This window comes from Benincasa hispida, chromosome 2 (assembly GCF_009727055.1).
Source record: "Benincasa hispida cultivar B227 chromosome 2, ASM972705v1, whole genome shotgun sequence".
Taxonomy (NCBI): Eukaryota; Viridiplantae; Streptophyta; class Magnoliopsida; order Cucurbitales; family Cucurbitaceae; genus Benincasa; species Benincasa hispida.
The window spans coordinates 52,997,218-53,019,450 of NC_052350.1; the positions used below are offsets into that span (position 1 = coordinate 52,997,218).

The 22,233-nt window shown below is 33.0% G+C and overlaps 2 protein-coding genes across 3 annotated transcripts; one reads left to right on the forward strand and one right to left on the reverse strand.

Moving 5' to 3' along the window:
• Window positions 1-2,184: 2,184 nt before the first annotated feature.
• LOC120070829 (putative ABC transporter B family member 8) lies at window positions 2,185-14,354 on the forward strand. Of its 2 annotated transcripts, XM_039022716.1 has the most exons (10): window positions 2,185-2,244; window positions 3,478-3,710; window positions 3,818-3,872; window positions 4,364-4,542; window positions 5,183-5,640; window positions 8,956-9,496; window positions 9,577-9,756; window positions 10,828-12,096; window positions 12,185-12,591; window positions 13,818-14,354. In XM_039022716.1, the coding sequence occupies exons 2-10, from the start codon at window positions 3,480-3,482 to the stop codon at window positions 14,173-14,175; spliced, it is 3,678 nt and encodes a 1,225-aa protein (XP_038878644.1). In that variant the 5' UTR covers window positions 2,185-2,244; window positions 3,478-3,479; the 3' UTR covers window positions 14,176-14,354. The 2 variants fall into 2 exon arrangements, with proteins under 2 accessions (XP_038878644.1, XP_038878643.1); XM_039022715.1 differs by lacking the exon at window positions 2,185-2,244 and having other exon boundaries at window positions 2,989-3,710.
• Window positions 14,355-14,584: 230 nt separating this feature from the next.
• LOC120070830 (probable protein phosphatase 2C 6) lies at window positions 14,585-18,634 on the reverse strand. Its single transcript, XM_039022717.1, has 4 exons — window positions 18,080-18,634; window positions 15,844-16,131; window positions 15,626-15,731; window positions 14,585-15,131 (listed from the first exon to the last, which is right to left on the reverse strand). The coding sequence occupies exons 1-4, from the start codon at window positions 18,512-18,514 to the stop codon at window positions 14,818-14,820; spliced, it is 1,143 nt and encodes a 380-aa protein (XP_038878645.1). The 5' UTR covers window positions 18,515-18,634; the 3' UTR covers window positions 14,585-14,817.
• Between the last annotated feature and the right edge of the window lie 3,599 nt (window positions 18,635-22,233).

Here is a 22,233-nt window from a genome sequence, read left to right on the forward strand (position 1 = left end):
TATTGAACCATGAACAAAGAAAGGCATGAGAGAAAAGCATATTGGCTAATGATTGTAGGCCCTAGTTTTTTACGGAAGAGGACACCAAAAGCCTCTACCCTTCCATCCCTTGGATAGATAAAGAGGGAGGGCATAACTTTTTTTGGTTTTTTCATGTTGTCAAAGAGTTGAACAATGGTTTTTTCATGTTGTCAAAGAGTTGAACAATGAAAATAGATGGCGAGTGCCTAATTGAATTGATTGGGTCATGTAGGAACAAGGTTCAAGTCTACCGGTCTGTTAGGATGCCTCAGCTACATACATCACTACACTTCCATTTAACATCTATCGTGATGATAAACGACTCATCTCGTCGTGACCTTCTCTTGAATTCTCAAAACTTCTGTCACTCCATCCCCGTAAGGGCAGAGAACCCATCGTTCTCTCGACTGTGCTACCAGAGGCTCTAGGGAAGTCGGAATAGGAGAGCACTCATCTTGGGGTGGGCTTACTACTTAGATGCTTTCAGTAGTTATTCGTTTCGTACTTGGCTACCTAACGTTTATCATGGGCACGATAACTGGTACACCAGAGGTGCGTCCTTCCCGGTCCTCTTGTACTAGGGAAAGGTCATTTTAATACTCTAATGCCCACACCGGATATGGACCGAACTATCTCACGATGTTCTGAACCCAGCTCATGTACCACTTTAATGGGCGACCAGCACAACCCTTGGAACGTACTACAGCCCCAGGTGGTGAAGAGCCGACATCGAGGTGCCAAACCTTCCCATCGATGTGAGCTCTTGGGGAAGATCAGCCTATTATCCCTAAAGTAACTTTTATCCGTTGAGCGATGATCCTTCCACTCGACACCTTCGGATCACTAAGGCCGACTTTTGTCCTTGTTCAACAAGTGGGTCTTACAGTCAAGCTCCCTTCTGCCTTTGCATTTGAGGGCTAATCTCCATCTGGCTTGAGGAAACCTTTGCACGCCTCTGTTACCTTTTGGGAGACCTACGCCCCATAGAAACTCTCTACTTGAGACTGTCCCTTGGCCCGTAGGTCCTGACACAAGGTTAGAATTCTAACTCTTCCAGAGTGGTATCTCACTGATGGCTCAAGCCTCTCCGAAATGGAGCCTTCTTCACCTTCCACCTAAGCTGCGTAGGAAAGGCCTAAAGCCAACCCCAGGGAACAGTGATTTGTCTTGGATTTTTTTTTATTTTTTTTTGCTATTATTGATTTTAATTTTCAACTATACATATAATTTCTTAACTTTTTTAAGACAAAAAAATCCATTTTTTTCCATTCTTAACCATAAAAAAATTCTACACAAAGTATTCATATACTAAACACAAAATTTTATATTCAATTTTTTTATCACTCAATTACATAACATATTTTTTTTCTCTATAGGAACCCAAATTCAACTATGCACCTCAGATACAGACTTTATGACTCAACTCAACATCCTAAACACAGACAATATAATTACCAACTCAATTCAATTCTACATCTCAAATACAAAAAAATTGATAATTTAACTTCTCAGACAATAATTATCAACTCGACTCAACTTAGCTCTACACGCCAAACGTCCATAGACAATATTTTATGAGAAAAGTATCATGTCTCCTTGATCATAGAAGGAATCTTGTTTTTTTTTTTTATTTATTTTTTTTATATTTTGAAAAGTTTAACCATAAATTTTCTTGAATAAGTCACAAAGACGACATTATTATCATGGGACAAAGTGTTGATTTGATTGGGACAAATTAAAAAAAAATATAAAACCATTTTCCATTACATTAAAGAAATGCAAATATCTTTTTTTAAAAAAAGATTATTAGTGTTTTGAAATACCATTGTATAATTAACATTTATTTAACACTAATAATTTTAAAAAAAATACTTTACTTTTTCTAAAAAATTACTCTAGGAAAAGTTATACCAAACTTTTAATTTTAACCTTAATTGTAGACTCTAGAGGAAAGGACCAAGCAAGCACCAGACAAAAGAGACATAACCAATGTGACATTAAAATTCAACAAAAATAATGTAACAAAATATTGAGACATATAGATTGCTTTGTAATCCAATTACTCTAACTTTGTTCTTATTCTTTTCCTTTTATATGTTCTTTAACAATTTTATTCTATTACCCATTATTAATATTACTCTAAAGTTATTTTGTTCAATCTAAAATTATTCATGTTCAACTTCAATTCTTTTCCCACTGTGATTTTGCAGAGAGATTGATTCGGTACGGCCTAATGTAATTTTTTTAATTTTATTTTAACATATAATTCTTTTTTTAGAAAAATATTTATAGATAAAGCTCTCTATCACTAATAGAGATTAATAGACTTCTATCAACATCTATTAAAGAAGATTACAAATTTTATTGTTTTATGTAAATAGTTTCCATTTTTGAAATTTTTGAAATTTTTGAATTTTCTTTTTCTTTTTTTTTTTATATTTTCTTAAAAAAAATTAAACTTAAAACACCTATTTCTCCATATATATATAGTTGTTTGCTTTTATCTCTTTACTTTCTAAAATGTTTTAAAAAATTATGCCAAAATTTGGGGGGAAAACATTGTTTTTAAAACTTAGTTTAATTTTTAAATTTGGGTTAGAATATAAAATGTGTTTTAAAGGAACGCAAAAACTTGATAAAAAAAAATTGTGAGAAAATAAACATTATTTCTAAAAATAAAAAAATATATTGGTTATTAAACGAATATTCATTTTTAGTTTTTAGTTTATGACATGCATATATATATATTTTTACTATGGTTTAAATTCCTTTATAAAATATTTGAATTTTTAATTAATTATAAAGTAGATAACAAAATAAAAGAAGTTATATATAGTAGTAATATTTATAAAATTTTCAAAATTATCATTATTGAATACAAAATTTGTTGGGTTACATACTCAATCACTAGCAAAAATTATCAACATATAATTTTCTAAGAGCTAAAAGAATCATAGAGTTCATTTAAATTCTCAACTATATGTCATCTTGAAAGCTTTTTCTTTGAAATTATTGAACAATTATTATATATTGTTGAACAAAATAGAAAAATAATGCTTACACTGTTTTTACATAAAAAGGCAGATTTGTAATCACTAATCAGCATTATGAAATTAAAGAAACCAAATAAAAAAACCCAAATGTATAAAGCTAAGAAAGAGAACAAAAAGTGGTCACTATTAATTATTATTGGACAATTGACCCACCACTCATCTTAATTTGTTTAATCCCAAAAAAAGTGTACTAAAAGTTGAATTAACAAAACCCCACCAAAAATCATCCATTAAAAAAATTAAAGGAAAAAAAAAAAAGATATAAACTTTGAAAACAAAAGAAAACCCCACATAAAGCTCATGCTCATATTTACAAGTATAGAAAAATCAATTTATATATAAAATGTATTATTGTGTTCTTTCATTTTCCACCATTGAATTAATTAGGAAGTGAGTTTGGCAGAGATGGGTTCAAGAAATGAAAAGGAAGAGATGATGAGAAGAGAGAAAAAATCATCATTTGGTGTGATATTTAGATATGCTGATTGGGTTGATATTTTGCTAATGTTTTTTGGTACAATTGGAGCAATTGGAGATGGAATGTCTACAAATTGTTTGTTGGTTTTTGCTAGCAGCCTTATGAATAGTTTGGGAAATGGTCAAATTCAACAAAATTTCATGGATAATGTCAAGAAGGTTAGTATTGAAATTTAATCCAAACTTATATACCTTTTATCATTACTTATTTCATAATATTCTTATACTTTCTTTTTTCTTTCTTTCTTCTCTTTGATTTCTAACAGTGCAGCTTATACTTTGCCTACTTGGGGTTAGCTGTAATGGTTCTGGCTTTCATGGGTAACTATACTTTCAAAACTCTTGTTTTCCCTCGGCGTTACACTGAAATGCATTGAATCTGTTATCTAATTTTTGAATGAAAAAACATGGAATCTCGCTAATATTTTTTTACTCTCTTCCTCAGCTTGTAGCGTAACTAATATACTATTAGTGAACCACGTAAATCTTTGTGTCGATTTCTCTACTGTTTATGTTTTTCGATTTTTCTTTGATTGTCGCTTTTATAACAAGTTAAAAGATTATTGAACATTGTTGATCCAAAATTTGAATCCCACATTCTCTAAAGGCTACATTTGTAAGAAAAATTTTTGGTGTATTTTCAAATGTATGAAGGTATGGAATAATGTTGAGGAAGGCCAGATTAATTAATTAATTATATATATATAAATTGGACTGACAAGAAACAAACCCCATTTGAGAGAGAATTATTATGAAAAGGGTTTTTAGGGTTTATATATATGTCTACTTGATTGATTTTTTTGAATTTGCAGAAGGATACTGTTGGAGTAAAACTAGTGAGAGACAAGTATTGAAGATTAGACACAAATATTTGGAAGCAGTCTTGAGACAAGAAGTAGGGTTTTTTGATTCACAAGACGCAACCACTTCTGAGGTTGTCAATAGTATTTCCAAAGGCACTTCTCTCTTACAAGAAGTTCTAAGTGAAAAGGTACCATCCTTAATTTCTTCTTAATTTCCCATGGTTTTTGGAACTTTCTTTTACGTTGTTAGGCATCTCACGTAAAAAAGATAAAGAAATTTCACAATATTAAATACTTGAGTTACTCATCTTATTGTCAGTTACTTCTTAGATGAAATCTTATGTATTTATTTAATAATGCTCAAACAGGCGTCCCGTCCAAAAAAATTTGAAATTTGAACCTCCATCTTAAAAGGGTATATTGAGGATGATTCACATCAGAAGAATAAAGAGACCTTATGATTCTTATAAGATATACAATTTACTATTCTCATCCCCAATTGGCCTTGGAATGTAACTCTATGCTTATACACACTAAAAACCTAAAGTTAACACAAAAAACGGTTAAGTGTTTATCAACAAATTGTAAGATATCACAAGATAAGTGAATTAGTTTTTTTTCTCTCACTACCCAATTAGAAAGTCATTCCAAACAAACATATCGAAGTTTTTTTAATTACAAATTACCTCTCTTCATCAATTGCATTAGTGCGTTAGAGTTAATTAGCCACCTTTTTTGTAACTTTGCCCTATGTTTCTCTCATGCTGGTCTATAAACGAAGTAAATATACTCTTTAATGATTTATTAGAATGTCGTCATATTGTTCAGGTCCCGTTATTTATAATGAACTCGACGGTATTCTTATCGGGACTAGCGTTTTCGGCTTACTTTTCATGGAGATTAGCCCTGGTAGCATTTCCATCCATGATATTACTAGTAATCCCAGGAGTAACATATGGGAAATACTTAGTACATGTAACAAACAAGAGACATAAAGAGTATGGGAAAGCAAATGGCATAGTAGAACAAGCACTGAGCTCAATAAAAACAATATATGCATTCACAGCAGAGAAGAGAGTTTTAGAGAATTACAAAAGGATATTGGAGAGAACAACAAAGGTTGGAATAAAGCAAGGAATAGCAAAAGGTTTGGCTGTGGGAAGCTCAGGACTTGCTTTTGCAATATGGGGTTTGATTGCTTGGTATGGTAGCAGATTGGTGATGTATAAAGGAGAAAGTGGTGGCAAAATCTATGCAGCTGGTATCTCCTTCATTTTGGCTGGCCTGTATGTATATAAACTCTCTCTTTATATATCTATCTATCTACTTTTTTATTTTCCCCATAAAAAATATTTCATCTTTCCCTTGTATTCGCCCGGTTACGAGTTTAGTTCTTGAACTTTGCAGTATTAGTCTCTTTGTTAGGAAGTTTTTGAAGTTCGGATGTTGTGTTCATGATCATCTATATGTTTTTATTGTCGATATAATTTTAGCTCGAATTACACAAATTTAGGTTCTGTTTCGTAACCATTTAGTTTTTTGGGTTTTAGTTAAATTACACAAGTTGGCCCTCTTTGATACTCAAGTTCTTACATTGTTTTACAATTTTCTTAAGTAAAAGAATAAATTTTTAACCAAATTTCTAAAACAAAAACAAGTTTTTAATATATATATACACTTAGCTTGGTTTTTAAAAAATATTGGTAAAAACTAGATAACTAAGTAAGAAATTTAGAGGTGGAAATAGTATTTATAAACTTAATTTTCAAAAATTAAAAATAAAAAATCAAATGATACCTTAGTTGTTGAACTTTTAAATTTGTGTTTTTGATCCATGAATTTTTAAAATTGTCTAATAGAATTTTTAAAAACTTTTAATTTTGTGTTTAACAGATTCTTAAACTTTTTTTAATGTTTAATTAGTTCTTGAAATTTTAATTGCATATTAGGTAGCACCTTACATATTTGATTAAAAAAAAAATACTTGAGTGTATTTCAGGCTGCAGCCATCTTTGTGCAGCCCACCAAATATCCAATGACAAACTATCTTTTTCAAAAATGATTATTTTTACATTTTTTTCCTTTATAATTGAAAAAGATGCATGAAAATTTGGTGCAACCCATAAATTCATATTTTGAGTCCAATAATTGAAGCTTAAACTTTTGAAATTATGTGTTAATCGATTTGTGAATTAAAAAAATCAAATAGGTTAATGACCTATTAGGCACAATATTAGAAAGGAAAATTATTTTAAATGACAAAACTACTAAAAATAATTATAAATAATAGCAAAATATCACAGTATATTTGTGTTCATGGATAGATCGTGATATTTTGTTATTATTCGTAAATATTTTAGTTTATTTTTCTATAATTAAAAACAATCCTATTAAAAATTCATAGAACTAATGAATAGAAAATTGAAATTTTAAGAATTTATTCAAAGACCTTATAAAGTTTGCAACAACATAGATTGTGTTGGTGATGGAATGTACCGATCTTGAATTTGGAAAAAGTTATAGATGTGACAACTTTAAGGAAAGGAAAATTAGGATTAGTCATTTTCAAATAATGACTTTTCCTTTTCCTTTTCCTTTAGTTTTTTTTTTTAATTTAAATAAGAATGCAATTTCCCTTTGTGATCCTTTGTTCTATCCTAAGCTTTATTTTTTTTTCTTTCTTTTTGGATATTTTAAGAAGAATTTAGTGAATTTTTATGTGAAATTTGATGTAAGCAAGAGTAGTTCCTATGTTGGCGCTTTAAGGTAAATTTTTAAAATAAATTTAGTTTTTTTTATAATTTTCAAAAAGTTTTTTTTAAGATTTTGTGTCATATAATTATTTTTAATTAAGCTTTTGAAAAATGTTAAAATGGGTTGATATGAACTTTCTTATTAAATAACAACAAAAAAAAATCGTTTGATAATTATTTGGTTTTTGAAAATTAAGTTAAGAAATACAACTTTCATCTATTAGTTTTTATGTTTTGTTATCTAAAGTTTAGGAGTGTTTTCAAAATCAAAACGAAAACTTGAACGAAAAAAATTTAAAAACTTATTTTGTTTTTGAAAATTAGTTAATTCAAATGATTTTTTTTTTTGTGAAATAAATTCAAAATATGTTCATTATTGTTCTCCCACGCAAAAGCTAGAATAGATACGTCATATTGACGGGGGAAATTTTGACAATTGATTTGATTTAGTCCTATTGTTCATAATATGACAATTCAGCCACTTTGCTATCTATTCTTTACATTTGATTTTTAATGTCCACNATATACACACATATATGTATGTATGTATTAAGTATGTGATTAGGATAAAAACAATTCTAAGACTATAATAATTATCTTTTGTGTAAATACTATTTTGTATTTTTCAATTAATTACGGGTAATATTATTTCAAAATCTCTATTTACTACTGTATTTACTATTTATCATCGTTTTTATTATTTACATTCATCATTTTTTATTGTTTGCTACAATGTCTACTATTTCTTTATCAAACTAAAACAGTTTATACCTCAAACACATACTATTATAACCCGAATCAAAATAATCTACACCCTAAACACAAACTATTATAATCCAACTATAATAACCAACTCCTTGCCCTAAACGTCTATCATTTTCTTTTAAAATATGTACATCATTTGGGGTGAATAATAAAATTTTAACAATTAAAATGCATTTTCTCTTTCAATTTATTTAAGACAAAAGAAAAAGTATTTCCATTAGAGGGGTATACATTGATCGATTGGTGTCGGTTTTGGCAGAAAATCGATACTGAAAACCGACCAGAAAATTTGGCTAGCAGTCGACCACCGGTCAATGGGTTTTGTCGTTTTCTTTTTCTTTTTTCTCTCTCTTCTTCTTCTACTACTTCTTCTTTTTCCCATAGTCAGATCAGAGAAAGTCGAATCTACTTTTTCCAACAAGAAACTATTGAGGGAAATTGTGGAAGGGAGAGCAAAGAAGAAGTAATGATGGCGGTGGAAATGGGAAAGGAGAAAGGAGATGAAGATTAAACCGGGAATATGGAGAGGAAAGGTGTAGTATGATAAGAAATAGAAGCAGATTTTTTTTAAAAAAAAAAGTATACATCATGGTCAGTTGGTTTGCTAGGGGATGTCGGTTTTTTATGAAAGAACCTACCATGACCTATCTTCGATCGACTCGATTCGATCGATCAAATCGATTTTTCAATATCTTTATATACACCTCTAGTGATTTATATGCAAAGACTCCTCCTTCCTTTGCCTTTTGATGATATAAGATTTTATAGAAAATATTGTGTGTATCCATGCAAATATGCATATAAAGGAAACAAAGGAAGAAGTATATATTTATATATTATTATTATTATTATTATTGAGTTGATCAATATTAGTTTTCTTTTATGAACAATAGGAACGATAGATTGGAATCACAAACTTGTGGATGATTAACATATGAAATCGATTAGATTGACCGGATTTTTCGGCCATCAATTTTTTTTAATACCTCTACTATATATCAATTGAGGTACATATGAATTAGTAAGTAATGATTGATTAGTATAGAATTAACGTTAAATAACAAGAAGTTGTATGTAATGCAGGTCTCTAGGAGTGGCACTTCCAGACTTGAAGCATTTGACAGAAGCCTCAGTTGCAGCATCTCGAATATTTCATATCATCGATCGAACTCCATTGATCGACGGAGAAGATTCAAAGGGGCTTGTTCTCGATAATCTCCAACCCCAAATTGAATTTGATCACATCACATTCGCATATCCTTCACGCCCTGATTCATTCGTCCTCAAGGATTTCAATCTCAAACTCGACCCCGGCAAAACCCTAGCCCTCGTCGGCCCTAGCGGCAGCGGCAAGTCCACCGTCATCGCTCTTCTGCAGCGATTTTACGATCCTGTTGATGGAGTTTTGAAGATCGATGGCGTCGATATCAAGGCATTGCAGCTTAAATGGATTAGATCCAAAATGGGTCTTGTTAGTCAGGATCATGCCTTGTTTGGCACTTCGATTAAGGAGAATATTTTGTTTGGGAAGCTTGATGCTTCCATGGAGGAGGTTATGGCTGCTGCTATGGCTGCCAATGCTCATAGTTTCATTACACAGCTTCCTGAAGGCTATGAGACGAAGGTTTGTTGTGTTATAACTCATTCCATTCATGATGTTTTGTGGAAAATGGTGAATGAAATGGATGATTCTGTGTAATCTAGGTTGGAGAAAGAGGGGCACTTCTATCTGGTGGGCAAAAGCAGAGGATCGCCATAGCTAGGGCTATTGTTAAGAATCCTGCAATACTACTGCTTGATGAAGCTACTAGTGCTCTTGACTCTGAATCAGAAGCACTGGTCCAAAATGCACTTGATCAGGCTTCACTGGGAAGAACCACCCTGGTGAGCCAACTTGGGCTACTTAAACTTTCATTTCCTTTGCTATGCTTACTATTACTATTTACATTCATTAAATAAAAGGTAGCTTACAAGTTTGTCTAACAAGTCCCCTTCTACTTTAAAACGTTCTTAATAATACGTCCGTGAACTTTCAATTTTATGTGTAATAGAGGAAATTTTCCTATATCATGGAGATGGAACCATCATTTATTGTGTGTCACTTTAGCATGTTTTTAAAATAAGGTAGAGTTCACTAATATTAATGTGGGATCCAATTGTGTTTATGATTATAGATTTATGGTGTGAATAGAGGGAGTATGATACTCCATAGTACTATAAATTTTTATGTGTAATAGAGGAAAATTTTCTATACTATGGGATTATGGAACCGCTGCTTATTGTGCGTCACATCAACATGCTTTTAAAAATAATGTAGAGTTCATTGATAATAATGTGGGCCCACTAGTGTTTATAAAGATAAATTTATGGTATGAACAAAAAGAGTATAATACTCCCATGATACTAGAAATTTTCCCCGAGTAATAGAGGAAATTTTTGTATATTATGGTAGTATGGAATCGTCATTTATTATGTGTCACATTAGCATGCTTTTAAAAGTAAGGTAGAGTTCATTGATACTAATGTAGGGTTCACTAGTGTTTATGAAAATAAATTTATGGTGTGAACAAATGGAGTATGATACTCCCGTAGTACTAGAAATTTTTCTTGTATAATGGTAGGCCTATGTGAACTTTGACACTTTAGCACTTACTATTGACCTTATTGTTCATAGACTACGAGGTGATTTTGGGGTTAAGTTTAGGCATTTAGTGGTATAAATATTAGACCAACCTGGATCTATTAGACTGTAAGTTTGAACTAAAAACACTTGTTAAAAACTTAGTTAGACACACTTTATAAAAGTTTATGGACACGTTAGAAACTTAAGTACTGGGATTTATTATATACAATCCTAAAGTTAAGGGACAAAACTTGTGATTTAACCTTTAAAGAAAATGGTAGTTCTGCAACTTTGAGTTAAATTGGTTTTTGGTTCTTTGATTGAATGATCAGGTGGTTGCACATAAGCTCTCTACAATCAGAAATGCAGACGTTATAGCTGTTGTAAATGGTGGTTGTATAGTTGAAATTGGTTCCCACAATGATCTTATCAACCGTAAAAATGGCCACTATGCAAAACTAGCGAAATTGCAACGACTTTCAAGCTATGATGATGTTGAACAAAATATAGACATACATACCTCTTCAGTTGGAAGAAGCAGTGCTAAATCAAGTCCAGCTTTCTTTGCAAAATCACCACTGCCTATTGAGATCCCTCAATCAACTTCTCCCAAGCCACCTTCCTTTACTCGTCTTCTATCTATGAACTCTCCAGAATGGAAGCAAGCTCTTACTGGAAGTTTGTCAGCTATAGCTTTTGGGGCAGTGCAACCAATATATGCACTTACCGTTGGAGGTATGATATCAGCCTTCTTTGCTCAAAGCCATTACGAAATGCAAGCTCGAATCAGGACATATTCCTTGATTTTCTGTTCATTATCTCTGGTTTCCATTATTTTGAACCTCGTTCAACATTACAATTTTGCGTATATGGGGGAGCACTTGACGAAAAGAATTCGCTTGAGGACACTTGAGAAGATCTTGACATTTGAAACTGCTTGGTTTGACAAGGAGCAAAATTCCAGTGGAGCTTTGTGCTCAAGATTGAGCAATGAGGCTTCCTTAGTCAAATCCCTTGTAGCAGACAGAGTTTCTCTATTAGTTCAAACCATTTCAGCTGTGACCATAGCAATGATCCTTGGTCTAGCAGTGGCATGGAAGCTCGCCATTGTAATGATAGCTGTCCAGCCACTCACGATTCTTTGCTTCTACACACGAAAAGTCCTCCTCTCAAGCATTTCCACAAACTTCATCAAGGCACAGAATCAGAGCACACAAATTGCTGTAGAAGCAGTGTATAACCATAGAATAGTAACATCCTTCAGCAGCATTGGAAAAGTCCTTCAAATCTTCGACAAAGCCCAAGAAGCACCAAGAAATGAAGCTAGAAAGAAATCCTGGTATGCAGGGATTGGAATGGGATCTGCTCAGTGCCTAACATTCATGTCATGGGCATTGGATTTCTGGTTCGGTGGAACACTCGTGCAAAAAGGTGAAATATCTGCAGGGGATGTGTTTAAGACTTTCTTCATCTTAGTAAGCACTGGCAAAGTAATTGCCGAAGCTGGCAGCATGACAACAGATTTAGCAAAAGGCTCAGCAGCCGTTGCATCAGTGTTCGAGATTCTCGACCGAAAATCACTCATTTCCGACCCATCTAAGGTAAGTGAACACTCATGTTAATATAAGAACTTTTATCTTCAACCTTGTCAAAGCTTAAACTTTGTTTGAACATTGTTTGAATTGGTAGGATGGGAGAATGAGCAAGATGGAAAAGATAACAGGGAACATAGAGTTGAAGAAAGTGGATTTTTGGTATCCAAGCAGGCCAAATAACATGATATTGCGTCAGTTCAGCTTGGAAGTGAAGGCAGGGACTAGCGTTGGGCTAGTTGGGAAAAGTGGGTGTGGAAAATCAACTGTGATCGGACTAATACTGAGGTTCTATGATGTGGTAAAGGGATGGGTGAAAGTGGATGGTGTGGATATCAGAGAAATGGATCTTCAATGGTACAGGAAGCATGTGGCCCTCGTCAGCCAAGATCCCGTGATTTTTTCCGGCACCATACGCGAAAATATCCTCTTTGGGAAGCTTGATGCTTCTGAGAATGAGCTTGTCGATGCAGCCAGAGCTGCCAATGCCCATGAATTTATCTCGTAAGTCTTCTTTTCTTTTCCTAATGGTTTGGACATACTTCGACTGCCATTTCTTTGTTTCATTTTGTTTTTGTGTAAAAAAGATGGCGAGGAATTTAAATGTGTATGCAAGAATGGTGAAAAACATACTACAAAAATCAAAAGGAAGTAGACACAGATTTTGGGTCTAAGGTTTCAAGTTTCTTCATTTAGTTTCTGTATTTGAATATCCAACTTATGAGTTTTTATTCACTGTACTTCGAAAAAATTTTAGTAAGTGTTTTTGACTTTTAATTTTGTAACAAATGATTTCTTGCTATATTATTCAAGGATTACAATTTGAATTTGCACTTGGAAACAATGTTTTATTGATGTGTTTGAAAACAACGTGCTATGTCAGTGTTTCATATTATATAACTGATAGTGACTTATTGACACAAAATTAAAAATTCAAGAAGTCGACAAACTGTTCAAAATTTTGTAAGTGTTGGAACTAAAAGAATATAACTTCAAAAGTTTGAAATCTAGTAAAAACTTTTTCAAGTATAACAGCTAAATAAATGGATTTTAAAATTTTATGGACCATATTGCACTGTCTAGAATTTTTTTTTTTCTGCCTCATGTTTTAAACATGTTTTTATTCCTCAACCAAGCTTATGGACCATATTGCATTGTCTAGAATTTTCTACCTCTTCTGTCAGAAATATGGTTTTATTCCTCATCCATCACCATCTTTCATTATCATGGTTTCAACCCAACCCCTTTCTTTTGGGTGGGTTTTGATCCTCAAACTCATGAATTGAATCTCCACCAATACAAGTATAGCTTGAATATAGGATATAATGGAAAATGATAACTTGAATCGGGACATATAAAGAGGTTCTACCTTTTGAACTTTTTGGTTCTCTTAATTATTGTAGAAATTCTGAATTGTGTCAAATTCAGATCTCGACACAAGTCCCCCTGTGGCATAATCAGATCATGCCTGTTCTAGTATGGATCACCAGAAAACAGATATTATTGAAACTATTGAATCATTTTGCTGCCATAATTTTACAAACAAGCATCTTAGTGAAAAATTTTGACAAACGACATACACAGAAAATTGCTGAGATGTTAGAAGCCTCTTAGAGAGAGTAAGAAAATATATGAATGGGTAGATGAGCATGTCATTTTATGAAGAAAACTGCAGAGAATACTAGGAGTTATGAATCTAAATCTATTTTATTGGGAGATGGTGGCTGTAGGTCTTTGAAAGATGGGTACGAGACAGAATGCGGGGAAAGAGGGGTGCAACTCTCAGGAGGACAGAAACAGAGAGTAGCAATAGCCAGAGCCATAATTCGAGACCCAACAATTCTGTTGCTAGACGAGGCAACCAGTGCTCTGGATGTTCAATCAGAGCAAGTTGTGCAACAAGCACTGGATCGGATTATGGTAGGAAGGACGACCCTGGTTGTAGCCCACCGGCTGAACACCATCAAGAAGCTCGATTCCATCGCTTTTGTGGCAGACGGAAAGGTGGTAGAGCAAGGATCCTACGCACAACTCAAAAATCGAAGGGGTGCTTTCTTTAATCTCGCTAACCTCCAAATTCAGCCCTAACCCTCCGGAGTTTTCAGTTGTGCTTAAATTTTCTACTTCTTATGTTTGTGGAACGAGGTCGTTTAGGACTCTGCATTGGTCTTTAGGTTATGAAATAACCAGAGCTAAGATGTTGTATATTGATTGGCAATTTGGAGGTATAAATGTAGGTTGACTCACTTGGGTTTATCCAATTGGGTAGTATAGTCTGGAAACGTATTGTATTTGTCCAAATTCCTTTCTACGCCTGAAAAGGGGAATGCAAGTGCAAAATCTAGAGGCTAGGGGCAGATACAGAGCATTATTACACTGGAATTTTATAAATGTTGGTATGGTCAAGATCTACTACTTGTCTACTCCAAGCATATTTTTCTTTATCTTGATGATCTTCTGGACTTGTGTCCAAGATACATTCTACTATTGAAAGAAAGAAAAAAGAAAAATCAATTCAAATTGATAGGAAGGTTTTAGAGAGAGAACAATTTCTCTCTATGACCAAGCAAAGCAGATTTTTCATTTTTGTTAGTGGGCTCTGTACATGTTTTTTGATGGAGAGTGGTGAGAACAGTGAAGGAAACAAAGATGGTATTATGCTATCTATTAGTTATGGATGAGAACGGGGTGGAGCTATTAGAACCTTGCCTTCCAGACATCATGTTTCTGTCATTGCCTCTGTGTGTTTGCTTTCCTTGCTTTCAGATCGATGACAATAACAGAAATGTTATCGGAACTGTTTCTTCCATATGCTATTTCAGTGAGATTATTAGCCACAATCTGTGCTGGAGGTGTGTCGTCCGTAGTCGACGATGACCTGCGGAGCCGCCTAAGAAGATGGCAAGCTACCTGCCCAACCTCTTCATTTGTCATTACATCCCAAAGTCCATCACTTGCCAGAACTAAACATTCATCCTCATCACTCCTTGTCGTGAAACTAATCTCCGGCACTGGAATTATCCACGGCCGAAGGTATCGATCCCCTGGACATCCATACACATAAAAGCCAATTTGTCAAGCTTAGGGTAATAAATGCTACCTGCAAATGTATGTACTCATGTGATCATACAGAACTATTCCATTGAAAAGTACTAGGGATATTTCGTGTAAGGGGTCAGGGGAATGGAGTTGTGGACTCCCTCCTTATTTTACCTAAGAAGATTGTGGATTCCACTATTAACAAACACCAATTTTATACTTTATTGAGTTAAAAAATTCCAAACATCACTCAAATTTCTGTCAAAAATCTCTCACATCCTTACTTTTTTTATTATCAGTAACAGTAGAAATGGAAATAATTGCGAGACACTAAGCCATGTTCGCATGCTATACTCACAGTGGAAATTCGAACACTTCAAAATTGAAAAATCATCCAAATATAGACATGTATATGATCTCTGATAGTTCTGATTAATAACGAATCGAAATTAATTTAAGGTTAACATTCACAAAGACAATTTGAGAGAGGGGAGGAAACCTATGGCTCTTGACATGGCAAGAACTCCAAGAACTCTAGCACCCATCCAGTTTATGACTTTGCCTCCATCTCTTTCAATTCTCAAGAGTTCATCCTGTCTATCAGGCTGTAACACGATCAATAAAACAAATGCTTTCCCTTAATGATATTTCTAAAGCAAGTACTGGTAATACACTAACAGGAATTCAAATCATAATCGGGTTTGGGAAACTAATGACCTTTTGATCCACTGTCAATGGAATCGTTTTATTCCGTTGGCAAAGAACCGCCCGAGAGTCGCCGCAATTGGATGCAATAATCTGGCAGCCAGATAGAACAACCACGACCGCCGTAGATCCAACCATGTCAGTTGCCACGGCCTCTGAAACCACCTCATTATCAGTCCTCTGGAAGCCATTAGAGAAGGCAACTTCCCATCTCTTCTGCCATTCATGGCCATTGATTCCTTCTCTTCCCCACTCTTCCGCTATCACTTCATGCATTCTCTCCGAACAGAATTTGGCCACCTATAGATTATATATATATGTTAAAGTTTCCACGAAGTCGTTAGCTGGGTGTCAGATATCTGAAAAGATCATAAATCCGACGAATCCACGCCGGAGGAAATCAGTACCAATCATAGATCAACATAGCTAGCAAATTTTAGAACAAACCCAGTTAAGCAATCAACCATAACGACATACTTTTACAATATGAGTTGTTTAGCTAGACATAAATCTATGCTACGACTTCAATTTTTCAAATAAACATTGATCTAAAATTTCCAACTTCCCATGAATCCAAAGATCAAAAACCATGGCTGGAAATCTTTCACTCAGATCTTGATTCTTGGGAGGATAGAGCAGCTATCGGGGAACATTGTCCGCAGTTATCTACTCACCTAACCCAAAATAACCTTTTTTTGGGGGGAATATGGGTGGGCGTGCATCATTAAATATATAATAGGGCAAAAAAAAAAAAAGACTTTTCTAGTGTCTAAGTTTCAGGTCTAGTTCCTATTTAGTCTTTAAATTTCTGAATGTTACATATTTAATCTTTAAGTTTTGTATGTAATTTTAATTTAGTCCCTGAATTTCACAGTGTTACAATTTTACTTTTAAAATTAGAGTTTTATTTCAATTTAGTTCCTAAGATTTTTGCCATCTATTTTTCATTAAATACTCACCTTCAATTATCGACATGAATATTTATTAGTCGATTTAAAATAATCATGAAGTGAAATTTTATATTTAGTTTTAATAGTGATGAAAAATAGTGAAAATTAAGTATACTTCTATTAATTGAATTAATAGACATTAACACTAATGATAGAAAACGAGAAATTAATAAAAAAATGACATGTTAAAAATATAAATCTTGAATATATGGATCAAATGGAAACAAATTTAAAATTTAATTATTAAATGGGTAACTTTTGAAACTTATAGAAGATATTTTTTTTTCTATAATGTATTAGTAATATTGTGTGATGTTTATGAAATATGGGGTAGTTTCTCAAACTATTTTGAAAAGTCTTCATTATTTTACAATTTTGCTATGTGCTCGGTCGGTTGGTGGAATAAAAAATATTTTCTAAAACTAATTAAGATAAAATTCCAATTTAATCATGCCATTGTTTTCGCTTAATTGATTTTTTTTTTTTTTTTTTTTGTTAGCTTACACTACAATTTTAATAGAATCCAAAAAGAGTACTACAAAATTCAAAATTTATCATTAGAAAAATCGTCAAAACCGACACAGAACTCCCATTTGAGGGCAATAAAACGTGAAAACAAAAAGCGGATTTCTTGTTTTCTCCTAATTAAACGCGCCATTCACTGAATGAAGAAAAAAATACAAACGAGACCACCCCCCCAAAAAATAAATTGGAAATCGTGCGAGTTCCTCAGATAATATAAACTCTAAAATCGATTAAATTAATATGTCCCGTGATTAAAACACGTAACACCCTGTGTTTTTCGTCATCTGGAAAATGCATTATTACGTCATAATTAACATTTTAATCCCAGGGATTTTCCCATACCTAACCTCGAAACTGATTGAAGCGAACAAAAAGAAAAAAGAGGGTTTCAATGACACGTGTCGTAATACTAAAATGGGAACCTCCAAAATTCTTTCATATGGGGACCACTCATTGTGTGACATGTGTCGTTCCTTAGTGGAAAAGGCAATTATTAGCTTAGAAATAAATAATAATAATAATAATAATAATAATAATAGTAATAGGTAATGCTGTGTCAACATAAAATATTTTTCTAAAATTGGTTCTGTGAATTATTATTTTTGAGATTCTCTCCCAAAAAAAAAAAAGAGGAATTAGAGTTTTCTTCTTCTAGCTGTTTCTGGTTAATGCTTGTGGTTTCATCAAACAGGTCAAACCTAAAATTAGCCCTAATCCGAAATTCGAAATTGAAAATGCACAAATTCGATAGAAATTAGAGAGGAATTACGCACCTGAGAGCCGCCGTGACCGTCATACACGGCGAAGAAATGAAGCGGCGAGATCTCTCCGGAGGTTCTAGAACCTGGAGCCGTACATCCCCCGACGTGATCGCATCTCGAAGACATAAATCCCGGCTTAACAGCGATAGCGTCTTCCATCTCCCTCCGCCGTCCGATAACCGAAGTAAGTCCCCAGTGTAGTCCCGCCCTGTTATTTCTCCCGATGCACTTCCGTCTCGGAAGTTCCGAAACCGGCGTGCTTAATTCTACAGACCTCGTTTCTATAGCAGCCTCCGCTACAATAACAGCCGGAATCTCACCGGAACTAGTGCTGGTGACAGAGACATCACCGGAACTAGATGAGCTTCGGAAATCGTCGGTGCTGAGTATGGAGGATAAACCGGAACTGGTGGATGTGAAGTCGTTGTCGGAGGAGGCGTCGTCCATGGCGGAGGCGGAGGAAGAGAAAAGAGAGGAAAAAGAGAGAGAATGAAAGGAAGAGGAAGGAGGGAGTCGGAGAGATAAAAAAAAGGGGAAGAAGAATGGACAGATATAAAATGGACACGTGTGAGAAGATATATAGGTAGAAGCCACACGCTTTTGAAGAAGGAAAGGCAATGGATGGATTTCTTTTTCTTTGTTTTATAATTTTCTTTTTTAAAAAAAAAACTTTTTCTTTTTAGTCTTACTCAATCGCTTTTTGCTTCGACCGCCACGTGTCCTTAATCGTCCCACGCTGTTGACGCTCTTGTCCTGGTCGACTCCCGATACTGACTTCTCATTGGACCATATAAATTATTCTCTACTTCGCAACCACGCTTCTCCATTTTGCACCCCCCTTGAGGTAATAATAGATACAAATTTTATTTTTGTTCTCAAGTAAAAAATAATAATAATAAAAAAAACACCTCTTTCATTTTAGGTTTTTGTTCTAGTTTTTATTTAATCGGTTTACATATGTAGGTTTTTTTGATAATCATTTGATTTTTTATTTTTATTTTTTGAAAATTAAACATATACACGCTTCTGCCACCTCCAAATTTTTTTCTTTGTTTTCATTTGTTATCTACCTTTTACAAATGGTTTTAAAAACAAGTCAATTTTTGAAAAAAAAAAAAAAGAGTTTATATAAAAATTGTTTTTATTTTTTAAATTTGGTTGAGAATTCAATCATGTTACTTAATAAATATGCAAAACTTTATAGGAAATAGAGAGGAAATAAGTTTAGTTTTAAAAAATCAAGAATAAAAAACAAAATGCTTGCGAGACAGTGTTTTGGTCTACATGATTTGAGTTTGGTTTTAATTTAGTGTTCTCTAGGTTTTAAAATGTAATAGTTATACCTTTGAGTTTCTAGTTTTGTTTCAATTTGGATCCCTAAGTTTTAAATTTTACACTTTTTAATTTTTTTAAATAATTACTTTTTATCTTGAGTGTTAATGTATATTAATTAATTTGAAAGAGTTAAAAGAATTATAATTAATTAAGTTTCAACATTGTTCTTCACTATTAAAATAAAAATTTTAATTCCACCTCATAATTATTTTAATTTAATTAATAGACATTAATGTCAATGATTAAAAGTGAGTAGTTAGTAAAAAATTGAGGTTACTTTAAACATAGAACCAAATCGTAATAAAATTCAAATCTCAATGGTAAAATTGTAATATTTTGAAATTTAGAGACTAAATTAAACCCAACTCGAAATCTAAGGACTAAATATGTAACATTTTGAAATTTAGAGATGATAGCTCTCAAAAAGAACTATTATTCCTAACTTAATCAGGCTCGTTATCAGATTTTACATATTTATTTTCCTATTTTGTAGGTACTGAACAATCAAGAGGTAGAATTAATCATTTAGTAAAGAACGAGGTTAATTTGAAGCAATTTGGAGTTGATTTGAGCATACGGGTTTCAAAAGAGTTGAAAAGACCAAAATGTCCCTATTGGAGCGTCACAACGCTCGTAATTTACTTAGATCTGACACTCGTGCAATGCTTGGAGGCAGTAAATCTTGATGCAGGGGAGCACTGCAATGCTACCCCTAGCATCCTAACGCTCCGGAGTTAGAACATTGCCATCGTTACAATGTCCCAACCCAATGTTGTGCGACAGAATGCTCAGTGTTGCAACGCTATGAACTTTGACGGACGGAGTGCGATGCGTATGTGCGAGATAGCGTTACCCCTAGCGTTGGACTTTTGCCTTGACGCTCCCCTTCAGCCACTTCAGCGTTGCAACATTATTTCTAGCATTGTGATGCTGTCCTGATTTTCTATAAATATTCCTCTTCGGTTTTAGGTCAAAGGATGCTAACTTTTGGAGGCTGAACTGATGGAGGCTAAAGTTAAACTTCATTCTTCTTCCTTTCCCTTCAGAATTTAGTAGGTTAGTTTTTTTCTTTTTATTTTGGGTTTTAATCAACGGATTGAATGTGTATCTTGAAATTTGTCTATGAATTAAGAGGTAATTCCTATCTAATTTCTTTTGAACGAGAGCCTTATGTTTATTTTCTTGAAAGTTTTCTAATTAATTTAACTGAATTGTTGTGAACTCTTTGGGATGATTTGATTGAATCTTAATATATTTTTTATAAATTGATCTGACAAATTAGTTTATTGAAATTTTTGTTTGCAAAATCGTCATAACATATGTATATATTGATTGATTTAGTTGCGCATATTAGGATCGCATATATAAAGTCTAGACTTTTTCTGACCAAATGCATGTATGCCCTAATATAATCTTTTCCAACTAAATCATGCTATAAGATATGACTTTTCCGGCTTGTAGTATGTCTCAACAATCAAATCATTTCGTAATGCAATTCAATTTTAACTTGTATGTTGCTAAGAAGGAAGAGTTGTAAATTGAATTGGGGCTAATTTGGTTTAATATCGAATTTGGCTAATTGGGGTATTAGATTTTCTCATAGGTTGAGAGGTTGACAAATTCAGTATAATTAATTGATGCCTAATGAAAGAAATTGCACTCTCTCCTACTCTAGAAATTAGATAGACTCTTATTCTAGATTACATTTACCTTTTTATTTTTAATTTCACCCATATATCTCTTCCACACAAAATCCCCCATTTACCGCTCTAGTTAGAAAATTAACTTAACGAAGCAAATCGCGCTTCCCTGCAGATCGACTCGAACTTACCACTGTTGCTATGACTTTGTAGTGATAGGAGTAGTTCAGTATTTACAAATTTTCCTTTGATCAAGTTTGAAGCTTATTAACGACATAAGTTTTGGGTTCTGTTAAGGGACCAAATAAAAACTAAACCCAAAATCTAATGATCACAAGGTATTTTTCTTTTTTCTAAAAAAGTAATATTGTTATATGAAAATGGATGAGCTTTAAAAGTAAATATCGTTTACATATTCGTATACTACTTTAATTCTAAAATTTTAAAGAAAATCAAAAAGAGTGAGGAAATATCGGAGATCATAATTCTTTTATCTCATTCCAAATTTTCAAATATTAAAAAGATATTTGAGATTGATTTTGAAACTATATTTCATTCACTATCAAATATATTACTAACTATTCAAAATTTTAATTTAATATTTGATTCTCCACTTTTTAAACGTGTTTTTTCTTTTCAACAAAATTAATTTTTCAATAAAGTATTATCTGTTATAGATAAATTTGGACTCGAGAAGATAAATTCACCATTATCTCGATTTTTAATGGGACAGATATAAAACCTGGGACTAAAATATCCGACCCAAGTCTCAAATGGGTCGATGACCCACAACTTGATATCAAAGATCGTGAAAGATTCGATATTTGAAAACTCAAATCTAAAGAGAAGAAGGAAAAAAAATAAAATTTTACTAACTCAAAGAAAGTAACACACTTCATTTCTCTTTTACGGGTCACGTTTTTCTTAAATTATAAATTTATGTCAATCATGCATAGATGACATGAGATCTTCTTTGACTATATCTACGTATCAACATTCTTCTTAGTGATTCTAAACTTAAGAAGTTGACACTTGTCTTCTTTCTTCTCTCTTTTTCTTAAATTATCTTGAAGTGATTGAATGTCTTTTGTCAACGTGTATGAAAAAATATTTTGAAAATAATTTCTGTCTCATAACTAAGAATATATAATTTTTTTTATGAGAAAAAGAATATAAATTTGATATTGGTTT

Coding starts and splice junctions, on each gene's coding strand:
- LOC120070829 (XM_039022716.1), top strand. CDS start 3,480: ATGGGTTCAAGAAATGAAAAGGAAGAGATGATGAGAAGAGAGAAAAAA. Junction 3,711..3,817: donor TCATGGATAATGTCAAGAAG/GTTAGTATTGAA, acceptor GATTTCTAACAG/TGCAGCTTATACTTTGCCTA. Junction 3,873..4,363: donor AATGGTTCTGGCTTTCATGG/GTAACTATACTT, acceptor TTGAATTTGCAG/AAGGATACTGTTGGAGTAAA.
- LOC120070830 (XM_039022717.1), bottom strand. CDS start 18,514: ATGGACGACGCCTCCTCCGACAACGACTTCACATCCACCAGTTCCGGT. Junction 15,732..15,843: donor CATTGACAGTGGATCAAAAG/GTCATTAGTTTC, acceptor ATCGTGTTACAG/CCTGATAGACAGGATGAACT. Junction 15,132..15,625: donor TGCCATGTCAAGAGCCATAG/GTTTCCTCCCCT, acceptor ATGGATGTCCAG/GGGATCGATACCTTCGGCCG.